Here is a 23,599-nt window from a genome sequence, read left to right as displayed (position 1 = left end):
TGCCAAACGAGTGGTGCTGCACACATGATATAGTACAGGAGGCTTTCATATGGCAAAGGGGACTAATGAGTAATGTTGCAAAGAATAAATAAAGGCTTAGTGACTTAGGAGGTGCAAGAGAACTTAGGAGGTGCAAGAGAGGCATGACCCCAAGAGTTCAAGTCCAGGCCTGTACCCACTCGGCACACATTTGAGAAGCCACGGGAGTCGGGGGCCTCCCAGAGTAGGAGGGCAGAGGAGGCAGCTGAGAGTCTTTTGGAAGCAATGACTGGCAATGACTTCTTTAGTTCTGCTTCCCGTGTGGGAGTGACTGGCTCTTCCCACAGGCAGCATCCAGGCCTAACTGTGCCCTCTCTTGCAGACCCCATGATGGAGCTGACGGGCACCGACCCCTCTGAGCTTGACAGCCAGCAGGAGATCGAGGACTTCGAGGAGAACGCCTACGCCTACGCCGGTGTGGACAGCAGCGCCGAGGCCAGCGTCCTCACCGAACAGGCCATGAAAGAGATGGCCTACTACAACGTGCTATAGCACAGGCCGGGCCACCCAGGACGGGGCAAGGAGGGCGTGGGGCGTGGGGGGAGACCCATGTGCTGCAGGCTGCACCTCCTGCAGCTGAAAAACAAGCTACTGCCCCACCGTCCTGAGCCCTCCCTCCCACTCAGTCGTTTGCACCACTAGGGACTTGTAGACCAAATGGAGACTGTACTACTGGCCTCAGCTGTGAACCAGGCACAGGCCCCAGGCATCCTAGGGAAGGAAGGGTAACACGGGAGGCCCAGGTCCGGGTCTCCTTGGCCTGCTGCTGTGGGAGAAATGCAGATGGGGGCCGTCTGGGGACAGGTCACAAGGGCATAGGTTCTCAAGTCTCTCCAGGCCCAGCAGAGCTGGGGCGGCCCGTGTGGGCAGGGCCATCCTGATGGCTCCTGGGGGGGTCCTGTCACTGGAGGGAGATCTCTTGAGCCATGTCTTGTTTCTCTTCTGGACCCTCTCTGCCTCTAGGGATGTTTGAGCTCCTGTGCTGGTCAGCCTTGCCCCCCACCCTCACCGCCCACAGGCCCCTGGGCTGCGAAAAGCCCAGGCCCGGAGCCCCTTCCCCCACCCTGTCCATGGACAGCCAGACAGGGCCCTCTGCCTTCTACCTCCTGGTGCCTCCCACTCTCTCCTCCAGCCAGGCGTGCATGCGGCCTGGTCCTGGCCTTAGGAAAGCGGGGTGTAGCCCAACCCCCAGCTACCGTCCTCTCCAGCCGACCCCCAGAAGGCTCCCATCTTACAGCCCTGTTTGGAAGTGGGCGTCCCTAAAGTGGATTTCAGCAAACTTATCCAGTTCTGTCTCGAAGTGGGGCACCACACCAGGGTCCCCCGACAAAGCCAGGACATGCCTTGCGTCAGACACACACTAACAAAGACAGATGGAGGCCCCTTGAGCGAGGGGACCGGTGACGGGGTCGTTGGGGACCAAGAGGGGCTTGTCCTCAAGGAGGCCAAGGGCGGCCTACGTAGGGGTGGGGACCTGGAGTTTTCCACTTATTTAAGGTCTAATAAGTATCCATTTTGAGGATGGGGACAGCCAAGAGTCAGCAGGGTCCCAGGAAGAGCAACATATTTAGAAAGGAAAAATGAAGACCATAGAGGGAAAAAAATGTTTTTTTGAGCAAAGGGGGGTATTTTGAAGGTAATTTATTTTTCTCCTTTCCAACTCTGTGTCACCTATTATCTTTTCTGACGGAGATCATTTTCTTTTTGCCAGCAGAAGCTTTCTTGTGTGCTGTGCGTGCTCTGTGCCTCCCCAACCAAGAGCAGCACAGTCTGCCCTGGCGGGACTCGGGCTCGGAGGGGACTGTCGGTCTGGCCCTGGGGCTTCAGCTGCTGGCAGGGAGCCTCCGGAGGCCAAGGCGAGAGGCAGGAGGAGGCAGAGCCCGGCAGGCCGGCCACCCTCTCCCGGCCCCTCCGGCTAGTGACTTGCTCTGCACCACCCAGAGCAGCGGCCCGGGCTGCCGCCCCTGCTCAGCCCATGGTTCGCTCGCTCGCCCGCCCACTCTCATCTCCTCGGTCGCCGCGCCAGCTCCTGCCCCGGAACTGAAGACTGCAGGCCCAGGGCGGTGAAAGAGCACATTCAGGAACGCTAGGGCACCCATACTCCCACCCACTCGCCCCCTGCGGCCTCCGTGGAGGGGAGCAGGCAAGGCCATTCCCAAAGGCACAGGAGGTGAAGCCACCAGCTTCAGCCCAGAAACCAGGAAGCGGGGAGCGGCTGGGGAGGGAGGCGCCCCCAAGGCTGTATCCTTAGTGAAGGACCAAGCCAGGCCTCAGGGTGGCTCAGATCAGGACGGAGGGGAGGACAAGGTAGCCTCGGGATCAGGCAGCCAGGTGCCCCTTCCTTCTCTGCTAGAGTTCATGCTAAGCAGCAAATAAGAGGGCTGGGGCTCACGGGAGCCTCGCCCCAACTGTGGCTCTCCAGACCCCGAGGCCCCCCAGCCTCCCAGGTGCCCGCCATGATGACCCTCAGGTGGCAGTGACCCCGTCACTGTAGAAGACATTTTCTCCTGCTGAGCAGAAGCATCATCCCCCGCAAACTACCTCTTCCCACAACGTCTTTCTCCCCTGGTACCAAAAAGAACCCTGTACCTCCTCCTCCTCCTCCTCTTTCCTGCCAGTGCAGTGGCCTTGGTCTTGGAAACCCATGAGAGAAGGGCTGGCCCCCAGGGTGGGGCTCTCCTCTCTGCCCCCAGCCCCGCCATCAGCACCAGCCCTCTGCGAGGTTCGATACTTGAACGCCCCCCCTGCCCTGTGCCTTGGACCTGGGCAAGGCTGAGAGAAGGTAGCAGCACAACTCACAATTGGAGCTGGGTGGGCGGTGGTCTTGGCAAGGCTCCGGTCCTCACCCCCCACCCCACCCCAACCTTTTCAAAAGAGGCGTGCAGCCTCTCGGGTGACTTGGAAACTCCTGGACAAATTCCATTCTAACTTATTTTGACGTGTATACAAACCAACTGTTTAGAAATTCCACTTGTGCAAAGCCCTACTGTGTTTTTATGTTCCTGTTTAAAAGAGAAGTTTACTTAGCAATAATTATAAATAAATGAATATTCTTTAGTGAGGTGACTGTGAGTGCTTCTTGGGGACCTGGTCCTCACCCCTCCCTCAGAAGGAGCTCCCTACAAGGCTTCCGTCTCTGGGGGCCCAGAGGACCCCCCAGCCCATCCTTTGCACTAGAATGGCCACCTGCAGAGCTCCAAGCCCGTGAGAAAGGGGCGCAGGTCAAGGCCCCAGAATTCCCACCACTTGAAGAGAAAAAGCCGCTTCCCCACCAACAGGCCACCAGGACAGAAACCAGCTCCCAATGCCAGACTGGGCTTCAGAGGCTGTGCCTTCTGGGGAGCTGCCAGTCCTTCGTTACTGATGGGGAAGAAGGGGCCGGAAACCTTGAGCTGCCTCCCAGGAGTTGGGCCAGCCAGAGCCAGCACGCCAGCTTTTCCTCCTAGAGCGCCGGGAGTCCAGTGATTACTGAGGAAGAGTGGTCTTAGCACAGAAGGCGGCTGTCAGTGGAGATGGGCAGCTAGAGCCCATCTCAAAGCTACCAAGGCTCCCAGCTATCGGGTTTCAGAATACATGAGAGCCCACCCAAATTTGGGAAATGGACTTTGGGTTGCCAAGTATTTATTTTCTCAAGTCAAGATGACACAACTCAGGAATTCCCTGGCGGTCCAGTGGTTAGTACTCCGCGCTTTCACTGCAGATCCTGGTCAGGGAACTAAGACCCGGCAAGCCATGCGGCCAAAAAAAAGACACAACTCTTCCCCAGGACATTTTTAACACTAAAAGTAGAACATAATCCCTGAATAAAGGATAGCCCTTTAAATTGGATCTGTTCAGCTTTATAGCAACTTTATAAACTTACTTTTCCAAGTTTTTCCACAGAATGGTGAAGAAGAACCCAAGTCTGGGACTCACTAGCCTGGACCACATGGGGGCCCCACTCACAGGCCCAGGCCCAAGTCCCAGGCAGCCGTGGGGAAGAGAACTGAGGCGGCTACTGTGTGGGACCTGTTTTGAGGACTGAGAAACAGGCAAATAAAGAGGTCTGGGCACGTTTAGAAAGTTAAAGCTATCAAAGAAAAAAATAAATAAAAATATAACTGTACTCTGTCGGAAGTGACAATCTCAAAATGAAAAAGAGGATACAGAAGCCGGACCGTGCTAGGAAACTCCAGGGAACCCACAGGCCTTCTGCCCGGTCCCCTCCCCCCGGTGGCCCCCTGACTGGACAGAGGCCTGCTGTGGCCCGAGGCACCCCGGTCAGCCCCTGGGGGAATCCGCCAGCCCTTTGAGGGCTTCTGCCTCTAGGCCCCAGCTGCCTCCTTCCCCTCAGGGACAAACACCGCAGGCTGTTTTGTGAAGAGCTTTTTAGTAGCTAAATATGGCACCATGTGTTCCGAGGGCAATATAAATTACAGTATGCAAAACATAGCACTGGCTGAGGTAAAACACACTGTTCCGGCCTCACGTCACCATGAGGGGAGACACAGACACTTTTAAAAACATCTCGCTGATTAAAAAAAGTGTCCCCTAGAAAGGCCTCCAAAGAGGGGTTGTGAGGCTCACCCTCCGCGGCGGGGCGTGTCGGGGTTGGGGGGGACCTGTGGCCACCCGCTCGGCTCCAGCCCGGCCGCCACGGCAGCCAGCAGCGCTCCCACCCCGCTACTGCTGGCCCAGAGCTTTGTCCAGGTTGCTCTTGATGGTGTCCAGGAAGTCCGAGGTGTTCAGGAAGTGCTCGTTCAGCTTCACACTGTCAAGAGAGCACCTGCACGTGAGGGCCGCTCCGGCCGGGCCCTCCCAGGGCAGAGCCTGAGCTCAAGCATCCAGACGGCAGCCCCCTCGTGCGGTCATGGGGAGGTCTACAGGCCAGAGGCTACCTAGAGCCAACTGTCAAGAGGCCACAGCAAACTCAGCAGGAACCCCGTAAGGCCTGTCTTTGCTTTTCCAGGTGAATGGGCAACTAGGTACAAGCTCTCTGGGGAGAAGCTGGGAGATGGGTGCAGCAGGGGATGGAAACATTCTGAGCAGCTAGCCTCAGGGATGGGGACCCACTCGCTGGGCCTGGTGTGAGGAGGCTGGCCCGAGCCATCCCCCAGGGCCATGGACCTGTCCTGCCCCTGGCAGCTAAGCCAACTCAGGAGGAGGCCTCTAAGAGGGACCCTGAGCTTCTTTCCACCTGACCCCGAGGTCCCAGAAGGCCAGCCCTGCCCTCTACCCCAGGCCACCCACTTGCTGAGGCCATGGATGCAGCCCGCCAGGTCCTTGGTCATGGCTCCACTCTCCACTGTCTCGACGCACACCTTCTCCAGGGTCTGGGCAAACCTGCAGGGGACAGGGCAGAGTGAGACCCCAGCTGTGCAGAGCCAGGGCCCAGAACCTGCCCAGAACCAGCTCAGGCCCTCCCTCTGCACTCACCTGATCAGGTCCTGGTTTCCGTCCAACTTCCCCCGGTGCTCCAGGCCACGCGTCCAGGCAAAGATGCTGGCGATAGGGTTGGTGCTGGTAGGCCGGCCCTGGGGGAAGGGGTCGCAGGGGGATGAAGAGCCAACCAGCCAACAAGAGTGCCACCTGGACACAGCTGCCCACCTTTAGAGTGACAGGACTGGGCCCGTGCTCCCAGCCCTCAGGGCCAGTGGGCTCGGGCCCTGGGGGCAGATGGACATGCGGCCACGGTCCTCGCACTCACCTTCTGGTGCTCCCGATAGTGGCGGGTGACTGTCCCATGAGCAGCCTCAGCCTCAATGGTCTTCCCATCCGGGCAGACCAGCACAGACGTCATCAGGCCAAGGGAGCCAAAGCCTGGAGAGTAGGAAGACCTCCTCTCAGTGCCGGCACCTTTCCTCAGGCCACTGGGGTTGAGCCCACCTGCCCTCCTGCTGTTGTAGCTGCTTCCTTGCTTATGTCTCCACCCACCCCCACCTATAACTGGGAGGACAGAGACTGTTTCAGGCTTGTCTACCCTTATCCTGGGTCTCCAGGGCCCAGTACAGGGCAGAGGGGCACTCAGAGGTGGCTGTCATCAGCCTGTTAGCATAATTCTACATCCCCTACCTCCAGGTGCCCCTGAGTCTATGGCCCCCCAGGGCATAAGATCCCCCCAAATTCTGCCCACCCACCCTGGCTGGTGACCAGGAGGCTCATTCAAGCAGAAAGAATAAAGCCTGCAGCCAGCTATTTCACAGTGATCACTTTATCTGCTCTTTCAGGCCACTTTAAAGCTTTGTGATTTATTTCCAAGTTTTCCCAAATCCAGATGTCAACCTTTTCTGTGGCCAAGGTCTCCTAGTTTTCAAAAGCACCCCACAACACCAAAATAAGAATTCTGAATGCCCAAGAAAGAAAAAGTGGGCAACTTCTAGAGGAAAATTATTTGTGTAAGAATTTTTGCTGTTGGGGCAGAGAAAGGGGGAATCCCTTCTCCATTTGCACCTGGGACCTTCACACTCACCAATCTCCATACACTTAAGGGTACCTTTCATGCCTTTCTCTTGTCTGCTAGGGCTTTTCATGCTCCCATCCTAGATGGGAATTGTTCTAGTGAGAGGATCACACCAAACTTTTCAAAATAAAGTCAAAGGTTTTTATAAAGCACTGAGACCCTCTGCCTTTTCAGCACAACCTGGCGTGGGCTTCACTTTTCTCCTTATCAGGAGCTAGACCTCGCCCCCTCTCACAGAGCCTGGTTTCTCTTCCACTCGCTATGGATACATGTTGCCTCCTCCCACTATCTTTCCTGCTCTCATTCCCAATACAATTGGGCTATTTCCTTCTGTTCTTCCCTAACGGCTTCACGCAGGCTTTCTGCTGCAACCCAACTTGTGTTTCAGGATGCTCTGGGGCCTGGGGGTTTGCCATCATCCCCAATATTCTCCTACATCCAAAAGGTTTACTGTGCAAAACAAATTCTCTGTAATTTAAAAAGCATCCGGTTGTGCTTACTCCCCTTTTTCTACTAGAGCCAAACCTAGTCCAAACCTGGAGCCAAGCAGAGTCACTTGGCCCTTTCATGGACAGGAACAACCTCAGGGCTAACACATCTAGCCCTTTAGGACCTGAATTCCTATGTCTTCCTTCCTCTGGAATGGCAGCCTTAGTAATACCCCAGTCCAAAGCTAACTTAGGATCCTTCCTCACTCAGACACCAGGGAGCCCCTGGCCCCTGCTGTCCACAGGAGACCCCGGAATGAGCAGGCAAGCCCCAGCTCTGCTGATCCACTAGAGAAACGTTCTCCCCAAAGGAGAAAATCCCCCCAGCTAGGGAAAAACAACAGTCCATCCCCACAGGGAGCAGGTGCTGCCAGCGTACCCTGGGCCAGGATGTCTGACTGCACATCTCCGTCATAGTTCTTGCAGGCCCACACAAAGCCGCCCGAAGACTTGAGGACCTGAGCCACCATGTCGTCAATGAGGCGGTGCTCATACCAGATCTTATTCTTGTCGAACTCGGTCCTGTAGTGCCTGGGAGCAAAAGGGCCTGTTGTGGGGAGAGGGCGGGAGGCTGACAGGTTGGGGATCCCTCCCTGAGCCTCAGAGCTGAGACAGATGCACTGGGACAGCCATCTCCCTGGGTGGGTAAGGGCGGCTGAGGGGACAGGGAAGAAGGGCCATGGCGTCCCTGAGAAGTATTAAAGGGAGAGGCCATTACTTCTCAAAGATCTCCTGGAAGATGTCCTTGAAGCGCCCGTCATAGGCTTTCAGAATGGTGTTCTTGGTGCTCATGTAGAGTGGCCACTTCTTCTGGATGGCATACTGGAAGCAGCTGTGCGCAAAACCCGAGATGGACTGCAGGGAGAGAGAGGTCAGAGAGAGGTCCCTGGTGTAGTCCCCCAGGGTGGGCGCAGGCCCTGGGAACGGCATCCCTTCCCTCCACAGGACCCTCGCAGGCAGCCGGGGTTAACCTAGCCTCCCTGGAGTGAGCATCTGTTGTTTCTACTGGCCCAGCATCCCCCTCTCAATTTCTGGGAGGAAGTAGCCCCACCAACTGCTTTGGAAAGCTACCACCCTCCCCACTTCTTAGACCATATGGCTGGGGTGGGGCTAATGCCCTCAGCCCACCTGCCCGTCTCTAGACTTGATAGTGTGTCCTGGGCTTATCCAATCAGAGCCCTTCCTCCCCTGGGCCTCCATGATTGGCTCAGAGATGGCCATGTGACCCAGGCCTGTACTTTTGCTAGAATCATGAGCAAAAAGGCTCTTTTCTAGGACTTCCCTGGTGGTCCAGTGGTTAAGACTCCGCACTTCCACTGCAGGGGGCACGGGTTCGATCCCTGGTCCGGGAACTGAGATCCTGAATGCCACAGCGCAGCCAAGAAAAAAAGGGGGGGGGCTCTTTTCTGATAGGGTAGCCAGGCTGGCAGCGATAAGCCTGGAGCTACTGGTGGCCATTTCTTCACAGCCTGAGAATGAGGCCAACCACAGAGGAAAGGAAAGCCAAGAGATGGGGGTAGGGAGGGGAAGAAGTGCTTACCCAGTTTGCTGTAAGCCAAGAGCTGACAACCAATATGCCCCCAAAGACGCACCCGAGAGTGAGTGCAGGAATGGGGGGAAGCAGGAGCATCTGGCTGGGCAGGAGTGGGACAGCCCTCCACACCGGGCCCACCGCAGGGCCCTCTGAACACACCTAAGATGCATCTGCTCTCAGGCCTCAGACCTTCAGGCCACCGATGCAGGAATAGTCAGAACCACCAACCCGATGTGGCCGGAGACAGAGACAGGCGTGGGGGAGGGAGCCGGGGAGCCGCTGCTCACCTCATCCGTGTTGTACATGCCCATGCCCACGCCACCGGCGGGGAAGTTGTACACCTCCCACTCCTTAGCGCCGCTGCCGTCCTTTGGGGTGAAGACGATCTTGAATGTGCCGGCCCGGTCAGCCACAAAGTCTGTGGCCTTGTACTGCAGAGGTGAGAGGATGGCTCAGGCCAAGTGCTCCAGATGCGGGACCCAGGCCCTTGGAGCCCCACTCCCACCGTGGCCGACCTGGTCGCCGTGGGCGTGCCTGCCAATGGTGATGGGCTTGGTCCAGCCAGGGACGAGGCGTGGGATGTTTTTGCAGATGATGGGCTCCCGGAAGACAGTCCCCCCGAGGATGTTCCGGATGGTTCCATTGGGACTCTTCCACATCTTCTTCAGCTTGAACTCTATGAGGACAAAGATGAAGTGGCCCCACTGCGGCCCCCACCTTCCAACCAGAATTTGAACCCCAAGCAAGAACATAGCCAGATGGGGGTCCTAAAAATCATTTGGGGGGAAGCAGCAGAGTCTAGAGTGTGCACGTGGGCTCCCCAATCAGATTTCCTGGCTTCAAGGTCCAGCTGTGGCACCACCTCTGACTGTCAGCCTTAGGCAAGTGGCTGAACTTAAACCATAAAATGAAATTGTTGATAAAACACCTGGCCTTTTGGGTTGTTGTGAGGATTAAATGCATGCATGTGTAAAGTACCTAGAACAGTGGCTGGCACGTGGTAAGGGCTCTGTCAGTTATTTTATATATATATATATATATATATATACTTTTTTTTTTTTTTGGCTGCACCGGGTCTTAGTTGCGGCACGCAGGATCTTCGTTGCCACATGCAGGATCTTCAGTTGCAGCATGCAGGATCTTTAGTTGCGGCATGCATGTGGGATCTAGTTCCCTGACCAGGGATTGAACCTGCGCCCCCTGCATTGGGAGCATGGAGTCTTAGCTACTGGACCACCAGGGAAGTCCCCTCTGTCAGTTATTATTATTCCCACATCACACCTGGACTTAACTGTCTGATGAAGCTGGCAGTGTACGGCCTCACTCCAGACGCTCTGGTTCTGGCCCCAGCACTGCCACTCACTGCCGGGTTCAGCCTAAATTACTGACTGTGACCCTCTACTTCCTTCTCCATAAAGTGGGGATGTATAAATCTCAGGGTTCAGGAGAAATAAAAGAAAACCAGCTGAAAGAGCTTAGCACTAAAATGATTCCATACCCTAAGGTTGGGAACAACCTGCATGACAGGAGGAGGCCTGCAGAGTTTGGAGATGTGTCTTGAAGGTTTCCTTCAGGCCCCTCATACTGCAGGAAGTGGGGAGACAGAACTCTGCAAGTTCTGAAACCACCCTTTCTTGAATTTCCCAAACCCGATCCTTTACCCACACACTGGTGCCGTTTCATGGAACCCTCGAGAGCAGCCCTCAGAACTGAGGACCAGCAGCCAGTCCAAGCCTGGTGGGGCAACTCTCTGAGACCGCTCCACGGCCACAGAGGCAGAGGGCAGACCTGCAGTGCCAAGACAGTGGCGGGACACAAGGGACGTTCCGAGGCTCTGAAGGACACAGGCCTGACACCCAGCACTACCCTGGACAGAGGGGGCCCCAGAGTCTCTCTGTAAACCTGCCTGCAAAGCAGTCCAGGAGGCCAGGGGGGCAGGCTGCCCAAAGAGGCTGTCCTCACTGTGACAGTGTCAGCATCAGCTTCCTCCTTCTCCTCTCTGTGACCGGTGACACCCACACTGGCCAGAGCCACACGGCACAGCAGAAACACCACCAGCCTGGGAGCAGGGGACACAGACCCTGGCCCCAGCTTTGCCACCCCCAACTGTGGAACCTAGGCCAGCCCTCAATCTCCCCTCCCCAGCCTCCTCCACAGGAACCTTGGAGGCTCCGCTGTGTGCTGGACATTCGCAGGGAGACCAGGGTCACGTCCCAGCCCCCACTGTCCCAGCCGCCCACCCCCGCGCCCCTCGCACCTTCCACACGGGCCTCGTCAGGGGTGATGGTGGCACACTTGACAGCCACACTGTACTTCTGGGTGGCCAGCGCAGAGTCGATGGTGACCTGATCGTTGGTCTGGTCACGGTTTGGAAGCCCCAGGTCAAAATACTTGAGCTGGATGTCCACATGGGGCAGGATGAGCTAGAGACAGACGGCCGGGGCCTGGCATCAGCCCAGATGACTGACTCAGGGGCATGTGGGGATGGTGGCAGGGGACACCCCGTCAGGGCGGGGAAGAGGAAAGGCCAGCGGAGGGCTGGCCAAAGCTGGCAAGAGGCCGGGGCTCTGGAGAGAGGCCGGCAGACCAGGCTGCAGCCCCTCGGAGGGCTCACTGCCTAGCATAAACCACACCCCCCCTGCGGTGGCCCATCAATTCAGCCAAACCCCAACTCCAAGTGCATCTAGGGTTCTCTATAAAGCGGGGTTCCCTCTTCTTCCCCACTCAGAAGTGGTGATTCTCAACCTTCTTCTTGGGGACAGGCACATGGACAATGTGCTCTCCCAGGCAGACCCAGCCCACAGCGATTTCGGAGAAGCCAAGCAGCCACCCTGGGAACCGTCTGCCATGGTGGCTCAAACATATCACTGTCCTCCAACAGACCCCACGCCACGACTCGCGATGACATCCTTGAACCGCTAAGGAAAGGTTAATGATGTGGTCCCCCCGCACGCCGGCCCTGTTCCTCTTTCACTCCCTCAAGGAAGCACATAGGAATGCAGGAGATCAAGATGATATATTCAACTATACTCCAATAAAAAATAAAAAAAAGAAAAGAAGAAACTCCCAAAGGATAGTCAACTCATGCTGAAACACGAGTTTGTTTGAAAAAACAAAACAAACGAAAAAAAACAAAAAAACGACATGATACAGGGTCAGGCTTGAATGTGCACACATTTTTAAAAACATGCTGGCTTTGGCACCAGCACGTGACACAGATGGCTGAGGACAGTCCCCTGCCTGATGTCATAAGAGCCATGAGTGGTCTGGACATGACAGAAGGGCGTACGGAAGGGGAAAAACAGGACTGCTCCTGCCCACCAGGGTGACGGGTGAACCCTGGGGACCCAAAGTGGGGACTGAACACTGAGCCCGGCCGGCCATGTGGAAGGCCGCCCACTTCGGGAGGGAACTACCTTCTCCTTGATGAACTGCCAGATAATATGGGTCATCTCATCGCCGTCCATCTCCACCACTGGCTTCGCCACCTTGATCCTCTTGTTGGCATCTAGGACCAGACACACATAGCACATCACAGCCCTGGGGAGGCTGGTGGGGGAGCCCCTCTCCTCTCCGGCCTGACCCACCCTTCACCACGGAGGAAGGGGTGTCAGCCAGGGCCCAGCTGCCCAGCATTCACTCCCCCTCCTGCAGGAGCAGCTCCGGGACCACCCGGGGGAGCTGGGTCCCCCATTGAGTCTGGCCAGCTGGGACTAGCCAGATGTCAGCCTGGCCAGTCAGATCCTTTCCCCTGGAACCTGACAGCAGAGGAGACCAACACAGAGAATGAGAGCCAGCTGGGGTCACCTTGTCAAGCAGCAAGCCGGGCAGAGGTTGCCTTCGGCTGCTGCCACCCAGTTCCCCAGGGCAGCCCAGAATCCCCTCTTGTCCAATCCCTGCAATTCTATGAGCTACCCCGTGTCCTTCCAAAAACTTCCTCTAACTGTTGCTTGCAACCTGAGAGCCTGACTAACATGAAGTGAGGAGGGAAACTGTATAGATCCCCTCCCATGGGCCTGAGGGTGTACCACACCCTTCACATTTAATCCTCTGAACCACTCCCAAGGGGAGTACAGTAAGTCCCCTACATACGAACCTTCAAGTTGTGAACTTTCAAAGATGCGAACGTGCATTCGCATGTCCAGTCACATAAGTTAGCTCATGTGTCTGGTGTACATTGTCACATGCTCGCATCCTCTACAAGTGGGTGTGCTTTTGTGTACTTTACTGTACAGTACTATATAGAGTGCAGTAGTACAGTATCTTTATTTCAAGCCCAGGATGTGAATGAGTGAAACTGCAGCTTGCCCTCCGTCTCCTATTGCTGACGATCCTTCAGCTCTGCCATCTCCCACCTCCTCTCCCTCTTCCAGTCAGTAACTTCTTGCCTGTTCACTCCATGCCAACCCCTGGATGCCAGGTGTTGTACTGTACTACCGTACTTTTCAAGGTACTGTACTGCAAAATTAAAAATGTTTTATTTTTTGTGTTTGTTTTTTATGTATTATTTGTGTGAAAAGTATTATAAACCTATTACATTACAGTACTATATAGCCGATTTTGTTAGTTGGGTACCTAAGCTAACTTTGTTGGACTTATGAAAAATCGGACTTAGGAACACGCTCTCTGAACGGAACTCATTCATATGTAAGGGACTTACTGTATCATTATCTCCACTTTAAATGTGAGGAAATTAAGGCTCAGAGAGGTTGTCAGCTCACTGCCAAAGCTCACACAGCTTGAAAACAGCAGATCCAGGAAGATCCACACCTTCCTTGATGGGCACCTGGGAATGGAATGCAGAAGCCCTGATCCACGCAGGCTCAGGTTCGCCAGTTCTGCCAGAGATGCATCAAAGGACTGGACGACTGACTGATCCAGGCCCAGGGAGATGGTGGAGGAGGAAACAGGAGCTGGTGGAGGCTCCTGAAGGAAAGTCTGACTCATGAGAAAAACCAACAGTCTGGGAAGTGAATTCCAAACAAAACTCAAGAAAATCGTCCATGGGACTTCCCTGGAGGTCCAGTGGTTATGACTCCGTGCTTCCAATGCAGGGGGCGCGTGTTCAATCCCCGGTCGGGGAACTGAGATCCCATATGCCGTGGGGCACGGATCAAAAAAAAAGAAAGAAAATGGCCCGTCCAATTTATCAGTGCAGGCTGCCGTGGGTGAGGCTTATTGACCCTTAACCTGCAGCAGGGGCACCCAAGCACCAGCATGTGCCTCTGGCCACAGCCTTGGAAGAAACAGCAGCTGCAGAGCATGGCAACAAGATCTATGTGAAACCTACAACCCCGCCTCAGTCACCCCAGGAAGTGTCACCTTCTGCTGAACCCCAGATGAAAGCAGGGCCCTGTCCCCAAAGGGGCCCTCCTCAGCCCTTACTTAGGGCCCATTTAGTCTTATGTTACACACAATCCTTACAGATGTAGCTATGGGTCTTTCACCTCACCGAAGATTAGACACAGCAAATCAGAAGAGGGGACAGGATGAAAACCCCAAGTGACATCTGCTAGGCTGACAGCAAGGGACAGAAGCCTGTGAAAAGCAGGCCTAGAAAAATGAAGAAGCATGGCTACCTAGGCTCATGAAAACAAAAGTGACCAAAGCCCAAAAGACCCCAAACACATCACTGTCCTACGAAACACACCACTGCCATGACTCATGATGACATCCCGACCCACTAAGAAAAAGGTGAATTATGTGCAGCAGAATGACTCACTTTCCAAAGATGTGCAAACAGAGTTTTTTTTTAATCTAAAAAGGAAGAAAAATGAGACCCAGGAAGCATGGCTTGTGTCAGGGTCAGGATAGGCCTCACCTGTGTCCCAGGGCCCTGGCTCAAGTGCAGCCTCTGGACGCCCTTGTGGGCCATAGGTAGAGAAGCAGAAAGCAAACACAGACTCAAAATATTTCATTCCCCAGAAAACATGGTGGACACAGCTGACACTGCTTCAGCTCTTCCCAACATGCAGTGGGGACTTCGGACCCAAGCTACTAAATTCCGTCAGCATTTCTGGTCTAAAGCTTGAGTGGAAAGAGCTTTAGGACCTGCAGAAAGTCTGTTGGGCTGTTGCGAGCTAGCTTAGTTTTTAGGAGCATCTTCTATGAGTTAATGTGATGAGAGCCAATCAAATTTTTTTTTTTAATGTACCAAACCTACAGTAATCAAGTTCCCTAAGTACAGATCCATTGGGGTCAGTCCTAAAGGGTTCAGCCTCAGCCTGGGCTCTGCTCAAGCTTTGGGCTTCAGGCACAGCAGCTGGTGTCTTTGGACACCACACTCCTCGATGGGGGAGCTCAATATCAAGATCACAGCAGGCAGCCTTCCCAGCTGTGCATGCAGGTGTCAAACCCTCAGAGACCACAGGGCCCACTTATTTACAACCAGGTGCTAAGGGTAAGCACCCCTTCCTGAAACACCTAAACACAACAATGCCTGTCCTCAAAGAGTGAGTATGGAAGGGAAAACCTATCAGTAATGGAGAGAGCAAGCAGCGCTGTTATCAAAGTCAGGTGTGCAGCCTCCCTCAAAGCAACTTCCCAGAGGAGCTGGGGACTGGGGGTGGTGATGTGAGCCATAGCAGCAGAGGCTCATTTTGTTTGGCCCAGGTCGTAGGGTTTTTTTTAACGTTGATTGGTGACCAAGGCTTAAAAATCAGGCAATTTCAACAACAACAAAAAAACAAATAACCTGATTAATAAATGGGCAAAGGACTTGAATAGATATTTCTCCAAAAATGGTCAATACGCTCATAAAAAGATGTTCAACGTCACTGATCATTAGGGAAATGCAAATCAAAACCGCAATGAGAGGGGCTTCCCTGGTGGCGCAGTGGTTGGGAGTCTGCCTGCTAATGCAGGGGACACGGGTTCGAGCCCTGGTCTGGGGGGATCCCGCGTGCCGCGGAGCGGCTGGGCCCGTGAGCCACAATTGCTGAGCCTGCGCGTCTGGAGCCTGTGCCCCGTGACGGGAGGGGCCGCGATAGAGAAAGGCCCGCGCACCGCGATGAAGAGCGGTCCCCGCACCGCGATGAAGGGTGGCCCCCGCTTGCCGCAACTGGAGAAAGCCCTCGCACGAACCGAAGACCCAACACAGCCAAAAATAAACAACAAATAAATAAATAAATAAATAAGAAAATCCTTTAAAAAAAAAAAAATAAATAAAAAAAAAAAAAAAAAAAAAAAACCGCAATGAGATACCACTTCACACCCATTAGGATAGCTACTATCAAAAAAACCCAAAAAACAAAAGACAAAAACACATAAAGTAACAAATGGTGGCGAGGATGTAAAGAAACTGGAACCCTTGTGCGTTGCTCATGAGAATGTAAAATGGTGCAGTCACTATGGAAAACAGTATGATGGTTCCTCAAAAAAATTAAAAAATAATTAAAAGCAGGGTCTCAAAAAGATATTTGTATACACCCATGTTCATAACAATTATTCACAATAGCCAAGAGGTGGAAGCAACCCAAGTGTCCACCAACAGATGAATGGATAAACAAAATGTGATATGAACCTTCAAGAGGAGACTAGGACTCTGGGAACTAACCCAGGAAGTTTAAGAAAAACTTTCCTCCAAAAAGTTAAACTATGTTCATGATTCCAAGTTTTTTTTCCAAAACTGGGCTCCCCACCACTTCAACATGGATATACTTGCTTTGAAACTAAAAAAGGAAGTGCTTCCATGTTTTAGTGATGGATCTGGACCTACCTCAATAGCTTTTGCCGCTTGTTCTTTTGTTTCAAACTCCACAAAGACAAATTCCCTTTGGATCACCAGTAGACTTATAATGCAGTATACTTATATAAACAACATCACCACCTTTCCCAAATACGTCGTTTGTTTGTTTTTTGAAGAAGATCTTTTAATTAAAAAAGCTTCTCTGGGGCTTCCCTGGTGGCACAGTGGTTGAGAATCTGCCTGCCAATGCAGGGGACACGGGTTCGAGCCCTGGTCTGGGAAGATCCCACATGCCACGGAGCAACTAGGCCCGTGAGCCACAACTACTGAGCCTGCGCGTCTGGAGCCTGTGCTCCGCAACAGGAGAGGTCGCGATAGTGAGAGGCCCGCGCACCGCAATGAAGAGTGGCCCCCGCTTGCCGCAACTGGAGAAAGCCCTCGCACAGAAACGAAGACCCAACACAGCCATAAATAAATAAATAAATAAATAAATAAAACTTAAAAAAAAAAAAAAAAAAAAAAAAAGCTTCTCTGTTATTTTTAATTACATGCATTATTACTTTCGGTAATTACAATGCAGTTAAACAGCAACAGAGACTTATTTAACCCATTCAGTCAAACTGTGGACCTCATAAGCTGTAACACCTAAAACAATTCTCTATCAGCATATGATAAAACCTTAGGGTGCTTGCTCCTGCGGACACTTTATGTATTACCCAAATACTTTTTCAATCCAGCTGTGATTAACATTTTTGGGAAATAACTCATGATAAATTAGAAGCAGTATTAAATATGTAAGGATTTAATAACTATATCACCTAAGCTTTTCACACTTCCTATACCTTACTCAGAGGGTCAATATATTTTAACTTGAATATTTTTTTTAATGTGCTATATACAGACAATGGGATCTTATTCAGCCTTAAAAAGGAAGGAATGCTGACACACTATACAACATGGAAGAACCGTGAGGGCATTCTGCTAAGTGAAACAAGCCAGTCACAAAAAAACAAATACTGTCTGATTCCACTTATATGAGGTACCTAGAGTGGTCAAAATTATAGAAGCAGAAAGAAGAATGGTGGTTTCCAAGGGCTGCAGGGGAGGGGAGGAAGGGGAGTTGTTTAATGGGTACAGAGTTTCAGTTCTGCAAGATGAAAAAGCTGCGGAGATCGCTGAACAACAATGTGAATGTATTTTACACTGCTGAACTGCACACATAAAAATGATTAAGATGGAAATTTTTGTTATGCATTTTTTACCACAATAAAAAATAAGAAATTTAAAAATTCTTTAATGTTTAATTTAAACCAGTTCCCCCACAAAAAAAAAAAAAAAAACTGAGAAGATTTTACATAAAAATCCAGTCCCTCTTGAAGAATGAGTCGCTTCGTCCCACTGAGCCCGCGCTCACTCCTGGCAAGGATGAAGGATGGGCTGGTATGAGGACAGCCTCTCACTCCATTCCAGGCCTGCCACGTGCCCTCCAGAGTGCCCCAAGGCATCGGAGTTTGAGACCTTGTCTGTTGTTTAGCCACTATGGTGGAGACACCCACACCGTCTGCCCCTCTCTGGGAGACAAGAGGTGACAGGTGACCTGAAATCCAAAGAACAGTGGCTGGGCCTCCCTGAAGGCCTCCTAGGGACAGCCACCATGAAATCTTCAGATGACAGGCTGCACAAACACTGTCCTCTTGGCCAGGGTGTGGGATGGAATTACATCAGTCACAAGAGGCCCATTAGGCCAACTCCTAGCACCGAACACCAAGTAAGGATTTCAAAACCCATCCCCAAGGACTTCCCTGGTGATGCAGTGGATAAGACTCCACGCTCCCAATGCAGGGGGCCCAGGTTTGATCCTTGGTCAGGGAACTAGATCCCACATGCATGCTGTGGCTAAGAGTTTGCACGCCACAACTAAGGAGCCTGCATGCCACAACTAAGGAGCCCTGGAACCGCAACTAAGGAGCCCACCTGCCGCAACTAAGACCCGGCACCACCAAATATGTAAATATTAAAAAATAAAAGCAAAAAATAAACCCATCCCGGTTTCAGTATCTACTTGCTGCTCAAGTAAGTAGACCTAGCCTCCAGGCTAGAGGTCCCTCCCAAGACAGACACCCCTCCACCCCCCTGTCTACTTAACTGAACTGCTTTCATCACATTCCTACCCATGCTGCTGCCAGCAGAAGAGAGGTTGCTCAGCCAGCATGGCCCAGAAGAATGTGGGGGGAAGCCCCCAATTCCAGAGGGCTCAAGAAGGCAGGGCAGCAGTTCTGGAAGAGGCTCTAGTATTTTCTTTGGTGTCATCCTTCACTCCTCCCTTTCTCTCACACCCACATCAAAACCATCAAAAAAACTCTACTGGCTCTTCCGTCAAAATTCATCCAGAATCCACCCACCCCAGTACCGCCACCAAGGTCAAAGCCACCATGTTGGGCTTCCCTGGTGGCGCAGTGGTTGAGAATCTGCCTGCCGGTGCAGGGGACACGGATTCGAGCCCTGGTCTGGGGGGATCCCACATGCCGCGGAGCAACTAGGCCCGTGAGCCACAACTACTGAGCCTGCGCGACTGGAGCCTGTGCCCCGCAACAAGAGAGGCCGCGATAGTGAGAGGCCCGCGCACTGCGATGAAGAGTGGCCCCCGCTTGCCACAACTAGAGAAAGCCCTCGCACAGAAACGAAGACCCAACACAGCCATAAATAAATAAATAAATAAAAATGTAAAATAATACATACACTTTATAATGTGAGGGGTTTTTTTTTAATTATTTATTTATTTATTTATTTTGTCTGTGTTGGGTCTTCGTTTCTGTGCGAGGACTTTCTCCAGTTGTGGCAAGCGGGGGCCACTCTTCATCGCAGTGCGCGGGCCTCTCACTATCGCGGCCTCTCTTGTTGCGGGGCACAGGCTCCAGACGCGCAGGCTCAGTAGTTGTGGCTCACGGGCCTAGTTGCTCCGTGGCATGTGGGATCTTCCCAGACCAGGGCTCGAACCCGTGTCCCCTGCATTGGCAGGCAGATTCTCAACCACTGCGCCACCAGGGAAGCCCAGACATACATTTTATAAAAATAAAAATAAAAAAAGCCACCATGCTCTCTTGCCAGATTCTGACTACGGCCTCCTACCAGGTCCCTGAAGCCAGAATGCTCCTGTTAAAATGTAAATCAGGTCACAACACTCCTCTCAAATCCCTGCAAAGCCGCCTCTTTCACTCAGAGAAGGCCAAAATCCTCAAAAACGGCCTACAAGCCCCCCATGACCTCCACTGCCTGACCTCATGTCCCATCAATCGCCTTCGTGCACTCTGAGCCAGCCTTACTTTCTGCTTCTCCAACAAGCAAAGGTGCCCTCCTGCATCGTGACCTTGGCACCTACAGCCCTCTCTTCCCCTGAACAGTAAATGGCCTGCTTCCTTCACTCCCTCAGTACTTCATTCAGTGGGGTCTTTTCTGGCAGCCCTACCCAAACTTTCACCCACACCTTCCTTGCTTATTTGTTCTCCTTAGCTCTTGTCTACTGTCTGTCCCCACATTAGAATTTAAGTTCCATAAGGGCAGAAATCTTTGTCTCTTATTCCCAGCTCTGTCCCCAGAGTGTCCCTGGCACAGTGCCTGGCACATAGTAGAAGCACAATATTTGTTGAATCCATGAATGAATGTCAAGTTATGGTCAATTCAATCTGTGGTAAGGACTGCTCTGCCATAACCTCCTCTTTGGATGAAAAGTACTCCCTCCCCTCCCCCATTCTGGGATGCATTACCACACAGAGGCCAGTGAGTCCTCACTACAAAACTGCACCAGACCATCACAAATGTACATGGGTGGCATCTCTGCCAGTCAATGGGTTTCCTGTCCTGGAGTAGGTCACAGTTTATCATGTGTTAACATTTGCAATCTGCTGGCATTTTAAACATGGTTTACAGCAGAGTAAACTCCAGGGCAGGCCACAGGGGCTGGCTTCCAGTAATCAGACAGCAGTGTCCAGCACCCCATCCTGGAATCAGTGAAAGAGGCCTCAGCCTCACATAAAGGATCTGGAGGCAGGCCTCAAGCCTTTCTAGAGGCTTTTCCTCAAAACCTACTGGGCCTAAACACGACCACCCAAAAACAGCTCTGATGGGATAGCTGTGGTCTTATCTGATGTGGATGAAACAAGGCTCAGTGAAGAACACACAACTCTACTGGTGGGTCTGCAAAACTGAACAATCATTAAATAATTTCCTCTGGAATCTAAGAGTGCAGGCAAATCACCAAGATCTGAAAAGTTAAGGGACAGAGTGAGGAAATGAAGAAGTTCCCAGACTAGGAGTTGAGCCAAGGAAGGATAGATAATTCTCCCACTGAGCAGTCTCCCTCACTTCCCCAAACTAACTTATCAGAACCACCACCAGCAGTCGCTGGAGGCCTATAAGTTGCAAAACTAGAAGGAGACACATGTGGGAATTACCTGGCAGCAAAAACACAAGAGTATTTTAGCCAAAGCATATTCTTTCCTTGTCATCAAGGGGAATGCCAAGTATTCTGTCTCCAGCAGTGTTGCCAAAGTAACAAGCTAGCAGAGGTCACAATTGTACAGTCTCATGTCCAACTCAAACACCAGGCGTTCTCCTCATTAATTACCAACCCCACTTGGGGGCTTCTGGAAGGACCTGCAACTGACTGCTCTTTTCATGTGTTATCAAAATTCAGTCCTCAAAAGGGGCTTTTCCTGTTTGTGTGGGGTTTTTTGGTTTCTTTTTTTACCATCAGTGCAGAAAAAAAAAAGGGAGAATTGGAGAATGTATCTAACTTCCACCATATTTTGCTGAAGGTGGTGCCATATGGGAAACTTTTTTGGGGACTAGGGACACTTAGAACCTCGAGTTGCAGGGCCGACTCCTTAGAGATAAATCCCATGAGTAGAAAAACAGAAATGCCCCTTTCTCCTTGAAAGGGGAGGTGGGGTGCTGGGGCTCTTCTCAGCTCTGGTCAGCTGCTCCCACACTAGGTTAAAGATTACCTACTCTAGCAGTAAGACCAGCTTGCCTGGGCCCCACCCCCTCCTCCTCACTCGAAGGAGCTGCTGGCCAGGTCAGGATAGGGGTTTCCGTGGCAACAGGCATTCGACAGAGCCAAGGGACCTACACTGTTCCCTGTCTCTCGTAGCTGGCGATGGAGAGCCAGGGGGCCGACCAATGCCAGACCCGGCAGCCTGCCTTGGTAATGGAAGTTCAGGCTAAGTCTTGCTTATTATGCCCTGCTAATTAAGACTATTGTCTTCTCTCCTAAGCAGGAAACTAAGGGTATCACAGAAGCTGTGACGAACGATTTGGGAAAGTGACATTTTGGCGCGGCTGCCAGGTCTTCCCAGTCGGGTGAGCGGGGCAGGGCCAAGGAGCAGCTCAGGAGCGGGCTGGCGAGAAGAGGCAGGTCAAGCCAAGGAGAAGCCCCAGGATGGAGCTTCAAGTGCGTCGACAAAGAAAATGGGGGCGTCCAAAGCGAAAATAAAAAGGAGGCTCCTCCAACTGTCGCGTAAAAGGCTCCAAAAATAGCTGACGAGGGCCTGACAGCGAGGAGGGATCACTGCGCGGCCGGGTGAGAAGGCAGGGGAAGTGGATACCTCCTCCTTCCCCTCCTTTGTCTGAGCAGGGACCGCGCCGGGACCCTCCCTCTCTCGCGTGGAGCGGGCCAGGCGCTCCAGCACCCACTCGGTTGCTTTGTCTCCCTCCAGAGTCGCAGGGCGGGCAGAATACCCTCCGAGCCCGGGATACCCCCCGCACCCACTGCAGGAAAATCTGAGGGCGCGGGGCAGCAGGGCCGGCATCGCCCGGGCCACCAGTTGCCACCTTCCTTCAAGTCCTCCCCCCGCCCCCCGCGACCGGCACGGCCTGGAAGGTGGGGCAGGGGAGCACGTCCCCGTCCGCCGGCTCTTTGTGTGCCCTACCCCGCCGTCCCCGGCTCGCGAGCGTCCCGGGTCGCGCTCGCTGGTCCCCGCCCGGAAGGACGCCACGTCGCGGTGCCAGGCGCGCACCCCGCCCGGACCCTCCTCGTGGCACTCACAGTGGCGCCGCGGCTGCTCTTGCAAGTTGGGGGCTGTCAAGGCTGCCGGCGCCCAGGCCGGCCCGGAACCGGAGGCTCTACAGAGCAAGCGTATAACCCGCAGGTAACCAGCCATCCCGAGCGGGTGGGGGGGGGGGTCGGACTGGCTGGCGAGCGAGCGAACGAACCGGGATAGGCGAGATCCGAGCGCCGGCCACTGCTCCCCGCTGCCTGGCGGCGGGCTACCGAGGCCTGCCAAGCGCGGGCTGAGCGGGCAGGGCCGGGGCGGGACTGCCGGGGCCCGCCACCCTATTGGGCCTCGCCGGGAGGAGGCGGGGCCGGGAGGGGCCGGACTCCTCCTTGGGCCCTGCACCAGCCCGGACCCCGCCCCCGCGCCTGGCGCGCGCTTCGCAGGGCACCGCGGAAAGCTCAGCTCTACTGAAGCGAGAGAGGGGTGAGACCCACCGGGACCCGGGAGCGGGGGGTGGGAACTGGAGGATTAGGGGAGCCGTTAGCGAGGAAAAACCCTCTCTCCAGGATGCCCTATTTAAACCAGAGTGTCAATTGCTGACACATCAGCTTAAGCCCCAAAAGGCAAATCTGAACAAACTCCTGCGTCCTTCGCGTTGGCTGGGCTGAAACTCCAAGGCGCATTAACCAGTGCGCGTTCTGCGTTCTTGAACTAAGACCGTGGTCACCTCGGGTCTCCTCAAATTCGCTCTCAGATCCTCCTATCCCCTCCACGCGTTAGGTAGACTGACCCGAGTCAAGAGTTGAAATCTCTCTGCTTCTCACCAGAACGTCAAGCAGCTAGTCCTCGAAGTCATTCAGCGTAGCCAGAGTCTGTTTTCTCCTTTCCGAGATGGGAACTATAACAGCAAAGACAGTACTCAGGCAAACGGTTCCATTTTTTGCCTGCTTTCATACAAAAGACAATACTGATTGGTTCTGCCATAAACAACCAAAGTCTCTCTCTCTCTCTCTTCACTCATCTTCTTGAAATGAGACACCAGTTGGGGCTGGGTTTTATTTAGAAAAATCTGACCCCAGCCCCCCACTTTCCCAGCTACACTGACTCACTCGAATGCTAGCCACCTCTTTCTGCCCTGTGTTCCCAGCTCTCCCCTTCATTGCCTCAGAGTCAACGTTGCCAGGTGGAGCTGGGCCAGGAAAGTGACCTTGAATTACTGACTTCAAAGCTTCCTTCTCCCTGTCTCAGCCAGGCAAAGCTACTACTTTGGCCCAGAGATCTAGTAGACTGGGCCCAAGGGGAGGCTGTTCTGGGGCCACCCCCAAAGTCTGAGGCCTCATTCAAAGGCCTAACCTTGAGCCAGCATGTCCTAGAATGACCCATTATCCCTTTCATTCTGTTCCAATTCTCTTGCTCAAA

At 53.4% G+C, this 23,599-nt stretch overlaps 2 protein-coding genes across 5 annotated transcripts in view; one reads left to right on the top strand and one right to left on the bottom strand.

Moving 5' to 3' along the window:
* Nucleotides 1-3,097, top strand: part of ZNF710 (zinc finger protein 710) — a 69,073-nt gene extending 65,976 nt beyond the window's left edge. The window contains exon 6 of the mRNA XM_057543923.1: nucleotides 362-3,097. Coding sequence (XP_057399906.1) covers nucleotides 362-531 — 170 coding nt within the window. The 3' untranslated portion in view covers nucleotides 532-3,097. The remainder of the gene's footprint in view (nucleotides 1-361) is intronic.
* A 1,292-nt stretch (nucleotides 3,098-4,389) lies between these two features.
* Nucleotides 4,390-23,194, bottom strand: IDH2 (isocitrate dehydrogenase (NADP(+)) 2). 4 transcript variants are annotated; one of them, XM_007194337.2, is made up of 11 exons: nucleotides 22,971-23,194; nucleotides 11,917-12,008; nucleotides 10,758-10,923; nucleotides 9,016-9,176; nucleotides 8,788-8,931; nucleotides 7,685-7,821; nucleotides 7,346-7,497; nucleotides 5,726-5,838; nucleotides 5,455-5,552; nucleotides 5,269-5,361; nucleotides 4,390-4,789 (listed from the first exon to the last, which is right to left on the bottom strand). In XM_007194337.2, the coding sequence occupies exons 2-11, from the start codon at nucleotides 11,965-11,967 to the stop codon at nucleotides 4,702-4,704; spliced, it is 1,203 nt and encodes a 400-aa protein (XP_007194399.1). In that variant the 5' UTR covers nucleotides 11,968-12,008; nucleotides 22,971-23,194; the 3' UTR covers nucleotides 4,390-4,701. The 4 variants fall into 4 exon arrangements, with proteins under 4 accessions (XP_007194399.1, XP_007194400.1, XP_057399909.1 ...); XM_007194338.2 differs by having other exon boundaries at nucleotides 23,005-23,194; XM_057543926.1 differs by lacking the exon at nucleotides 22,971-23,194 and adding an exon at nucleotides 22,398-22,470.
* Nucleotides 23,195-23,599: the final 405 nt, after the last annotated feature.

This window comes from Balaenoptera acutorostrata, chromosome 3 (assembly GCF_949987535.1).
Source record: "Balaenoptera acutorostrata chromosome 3, mBalAcu1.1, whole genome shotgun sequence".
Classification (NCBI taxonomy): Eukaryota; Metazoa; Chordata; class Mammalia; order Artiodactyla; family Balaenopteridae; genus Balaenoptera; species Balaenoptera acutorostrata.
Note: the sequence above shows the minus strand (reverse complement) of the source record. Positions and strands in the feature narration are given on the sequence as shown.